At 39.6% G+C, this 5027-nt stretch overlaps 1 protein-coding gene across 1 annotated transcript; it reads left to right on the top strand.

Annotated features, from left to right (window-relative positions):
• Nucleotides 1-2647: 2647 nt before the first annotated feature.
• On the top strand, nt 2648-5027 carry LOC147470726 (uncharacterized). The gene is made up of 2 exons (XM_086542207.1): nt 2648-3047; nt 4480-5027. Exons 1-2 carry the CDS (start codon nt 2712-2714, stop codon nt 4783-4785), a joined length of 642 nt encoding a protein of 213 aa, XP_086398333.1. The 5' UTR covers nt 2648-2711; the 3' UTR covers nt 4786-5027.

Genomic DNA, 5027 nt, shown 5'->3' with positions numbered 1-5027 from the left:
CGATGACGATGATGATAATCAAAATGATAATAACAATAACAATAAAAATATTAATGATAATAATAATGATAATCATCAACATAATGATAACAACAATAATAATACTGACAATAAAAATGAAGAAAACTTAGATAATCTATCCTTTCCCAGGACCATGAAATAGTGGGTTGGCGTTCGGCGGGGATTAGTCGTCTCATGAGTTGGGGACGATCTTTGACTGGATGGCAAAACCCCTCGTGATAGTGTCACGATAAAAGCACCATAACCTCATCATGAGTGAAATGTCCAATCATAGTATGGAAAACATCGGCGTTTACGGGACTGGAATCCTTAACAGTTAAGGTTTCGGAGTAGGCCTACCTTGTCCGGCAAATCGTTATCCAGCAACGGAATAATAAACAATAAGAAGGAAAAGGTGCGAGCAGAATAGGTGGGGAGAGAATGTTGGATAAGTAGTGATCTCACAGCTAGAAATGACCGACAGAGGATGAAACAAATATGGGATAGAATAGGATTATTCGAAGCATGTGAACAGAGGATATTAGACCAGACAAAGTTGATTTGGGAGAATGGTTGGCTTACAGATGTAGAGATTGAGGAAATAAGGGGCGAATACACAGACGAACGAGAACGTGAAAGTGCGGAGGTGGAGCAGGTAGAGGAGGTCTAGAAAAATGTGGAAGCATAGGAAAATTATAACAGTAAATATTTTACGAAAAATTATTAGTATCCCGCATAGGGCATATGTCGAAGGGTTTAATGATGAAGCAAAAACTTACTAAAAGACGTGATTTCCAACATCAGAAACAATTCGGATAAGGGTCCTTCGAACTTGTTATATATTGAAAGGAAAAGAAGTGAAAACAGCAACAATTAAAATCAAAGAACAGCAGCTAATAACATAGCAAATATGGCTGGATACAGAGAACAATGGAAGGAGAATTTTGGACAAGCAGTAGAAGCTGCGGAATGACCTAGGGTAACTCAACAAGATAAAAAGAAACTAACTGCACAATGGAGGGGTCGGAGGACCTATCACATTAGTTGAGAAAAGGAATTGAAGTGGTACATGAAGAGATATAGCAGATATTGGTTAGCGCGAGTGCAAAATTTTGAAAGATACGACAACCGGACAAAGAAATATAGACAGAATCGCCTAACTGAACCAAAACAGAAAAAAAGTTATTTGATGAATTAGGGGGAAGTGAAAAAGAAGCCGTAGTACGAGATTCAGAAGAAAGTAAGATATTCTGGAGTGACCAATAGGACATGCAAGTGAGACATAATGAAAATGCACAATGTCTAAGGAAATTACAGGATGACGGGTGAGATAAGGGGGCAAGAAAATATACAAATTGACCAATTACGAGAATCTCAAACTGGGTCCAATTGGGGTTCAAGGATTCTGGATTAAGAGCCTGACCTCATTACACAGCAGATTAGGAGTCCGATTGGATAAGTATTTCCAGGGGAAAAGTAGATGGTAGTTGGGAAGATAGATCCGTGTATAAAGAAAATAAAAAATGGGAAATGTAATGTCGAATTTCAGGCCGATCATTTACCCTTTAATATGGAAATTACTGATTGGCGAAAACACTGTTCAGACACTTAGAGGAACAGACTTTGTTGCCATGGGAACAGAAGAGTTGCCGGAAAGGGAGTAAAGGGATAAAGGGACAGTTGCTGGTTGATAAAACAACAGTGAAGAATTGAAAAAGATCATCACCACTTTTATTTGTTTTGACGATCATGTCATTGGCACTTTTGTTAAGAAAGACCAAAATACTCTATCAACTGGAAAAGGGAAAAGAGAAAATCAATAATTTATTATTCATGTACTATCTCATAGAGTTTCCGAAAAGCAAAGATCACCTAGACAGTTTGGTAAATTCTGTGAGGATATTTTCATTTGACATCAGAATGGAATTTGGTTTGTCGATGTGCGCTGTATCAATTATGAAAAGAGGAAACGTTATTAGGAGAGAAGGGATAATTATGACTAATTACAGAATGTTGAAAATCATGAAAAAGGAAATGGATAGAAATATCTTAGAATTTCGGAAGATGACAGAATGAAACAAGAACAAATGAAAGACCAAATAAGTAGAAAGCACGCCCGAAGAGTAAGAGCTATATGAAAGTCAAAACTTAAAGGCGGAAATATTACATCAGCTGTTAACTCAAGAGCAGTGGTTATCACAATGTATGAGGTTGGAATCATATGCTTGGCAAAGGCGGATTCAGGCTTTACACGATCGCAGAACCAGGAAGCACATCGCGCAAAAGCAGATGTGAATAGAGTGTACTTAAGCTGAAGTAAGTAGAGGCTTGACTGGAGTGGAAAAGCATCTACGAACATCTAGAGAGGAGACACTGAAGGCAGTGGATAGAAGCGATGCATTTTGAGCCAACAACACGAATCTAGATATAAAGCTCCGTCCACACCAGGATACTTTGAAAACATTGTTTCAAAACTGTATACAAACTGTTTGGAAACTATTTCCAAACAGTTTTCATACAGTTGGGAAACAATATTTCACGTGTATCTGTTTTCCATCCAGAATGGGAAACATTGTGTGTGTGTGTGTGTGTGTGTGTGTGTGTGTGTGTGTGTGTGTGTGTGTGTGTGTGTGTGTGTGTGTGTGTGTGTGTGTTTTCGCGCGCGTGGTGACAATGAATCACTCAGTACCCGCACGAGGCTTGGAGTGACCATGTGGCCAACAGAAAAAACTCTACAATTAATTGAATTACTCCATTCATCCCCAGTATTGTGGGATGTTACAAGTGAAGACTATAAAAATAGAATGAAGAAGATGGATGCTTTGAGGGAAATAGCCACTAAAGTTTCTGTGAGTGTTATTGATACAAAAAAGAAGATAAAATCCCTCAAAGTACAGTTCAGGAGGGAACATATGAAGCTAACTTCACTGAAAAGAAGTGGAACTTCCCCAAAGAAGTGTGCTTGGTTTGGTTACGAGCCCCTCCTGTTTTTGTTGCAAGGCCAAGAATCCAGAGAAAGCCGGCCAACAGACACACCAGAGAGGGAAGTAAGCCTATGTTATTATTAGTATTATTATTAATATAATATAATAACTGTTGTAAAAGTAGGTAAACAAAGAGATGGCATTTATGTATATATACAATTTAATCTGAAACCAATGCACAACAGACATCTACAGCCAGATTTCAGGCACACTGTTTTACTAAGCATAATTATCCTGCCAAGGAATACGTCCTTCTGCTGAGACAAAATAATCTCTAAACTCCTTCCTTATATCCTGTGCATCCACAGTACTCCTTCGTGGTACATTTTGCAAATCAATGAACCCTTCACTTGCATTACTTTCTGCTCTCCACGATCCTGCAGTTATCGTGGTATTATCCACGTTTTCCGTGTCAAACGTACCGGGTGGTGAATAAGTATTTCTAGACTCCACATTCCTGCGTAGAAAATTATGCAAATATATGCATGTCAGAGTAACACTCTCTACTTTGTCTGGGTGTAAACCAATAGGTTTTAGAAATACTCTGAACTTAAATAACAAAATTCCAAACGCATTTTCTACTATCCTCCGTGCCCTACCCAATCTGTAATTAAAGATCCTTTCAGGGTAAGACCTTTCTAGATTTCCTGGAAATGATTTCAGTAAGTAACGTGACAAAGCAAAGGCGTCATCTCCATCAAACAGGTATGGCACAGGAATACGTCCCTCTGCAAGTGGCTGCTCTGGAGGTAGCCTGAGCCGGTTCTGCTCTAGTTTCTCATGCAGACCTGTATATTTGAACCCACCTCCATCCGAAGTTCTGCCTTGACATCCTACATCTGCATATATAAACTGGTAATCTGCATTTACGCACGCCATGAATACAATACTGTGTGTCCCTTTGTAGTTGAAGAAAAGGCTGCCACTACTCTTTGGAGCTTGCATCTGAACGTGCTTCCCATCTACTGCGCCAATACAGTGGTAAGTTCCATCGGTGGGCGACCCATCTGATTCTTGAATCCACTCTTCTTCCGTAGCTGGCATCTGAAGAGAAAAATACTTATTCAGTGAAATATATCACATGCACACATAATATGATTCCCCTGTTATTGGAATAATGCGATAAGGAGGAGAATGACCATGGGTAGCTTTAAATAATAACCTCTCATTCTCTCTCTCTCTCTCTCTCTCTCTCTCTCTCTCTCTCTCTCTCTCTCTCTCTCTCTCTCTCTCTCTCTCTCTCTCTCTCTCTCTCTTTCTCTCTCTCTCTCCAGAGCTGATACAATACCCAACGCGATGGAATGTGAAATGAAAGACTATCAGATTATTCTTAAAAAATAACGATGATAATAACACCAGGAAGTCACAACTTCAAACCATGACAATAATTAGGATAAATAACAATGATAATGATATTAATAACGTAATAATAGTAACAACTCAGCCAACAAATAACAAAAACAACATTAATGACAGTATTTCTCTTCTCTTTCAGGTTGCTGAAGTTGATTCTGAGCAAGAAACTGATGCTGTAATTGAGAGTCCACATCAAGATGAAACACCTCAGAGCGCTTCACAGCCCCGTCGTTCGTCGGCTAAAAAAAGACCTGCTGACGAAGTGAAGGAAGCATTTCACTCGATGAAGTCTCTAACAGAATATGTCACTACACGGGATGAGTATGATGTGTTCGGTGAAAATGTTGCCCATAAACTGAGAGGCTGCGGGAGAAGTAAGCGTGAGGTATCAATAGCACAACATAAGATTAATGAAGTAATTTTCAACTTGGAAATGGGGTACTAAGGGGATGGGGCGACTCAATACCCCCAGCGCAGTTCACATGCACCACACATGGATTCAGGATTGCCGGTGGCACCATCGCAAGGCATCCCACAGTACTTTACCAACCCACGCGGTGCCTCTACTCCAAGTTGCTCTCCTTCACCAAGTGCAAGCAGTAATTATTGTGAATACTGATTCCAACAGCAATATGTTTTTTTCCCCATTAGTAAGCACACCTTTCATTTTGCTTTCAAATGCCACTA

Source organism: Penaeus japonicus, unplaced genomic scaffold (assembly GCF_977035675.1).
Source record: "Penaeus japonicus unplaced genomic scaffold, GWHDUDI00000001_assembly GWHDUDI00000012, whole genome shotgun sequence".
Classification (NCBI taxonomy): domain Eukaryota; kingdom Metazoa; phylum Arthropoda; class Malacostraca; order Decapoda; family Penaeidae; genus Penaeus; species Penaeus japonicus.
The sequence above is the reverse complement of the archived record's forward strand: the minus strand, read 5'-3'. Positions and strand labels throughout refer to the sequence as shown.

Bases quoted from the DNA above. Each gene is read 5' to 3' on its own strand.
- LOC147470726 (XM_086542207.1), top strand. From the start codon at position 2,712: ATGTGGCCAACAGAAAAAACTCTACAATTAATTGAATTACTCCATTCA. The intron at 3,048-4,479 runs GTAAGCCTATGT...CTTCTCTTTCAG, and splicing joins CAGACACACCAGAGAGGGAA to GTTGCTGAAGTTGATTCTGA.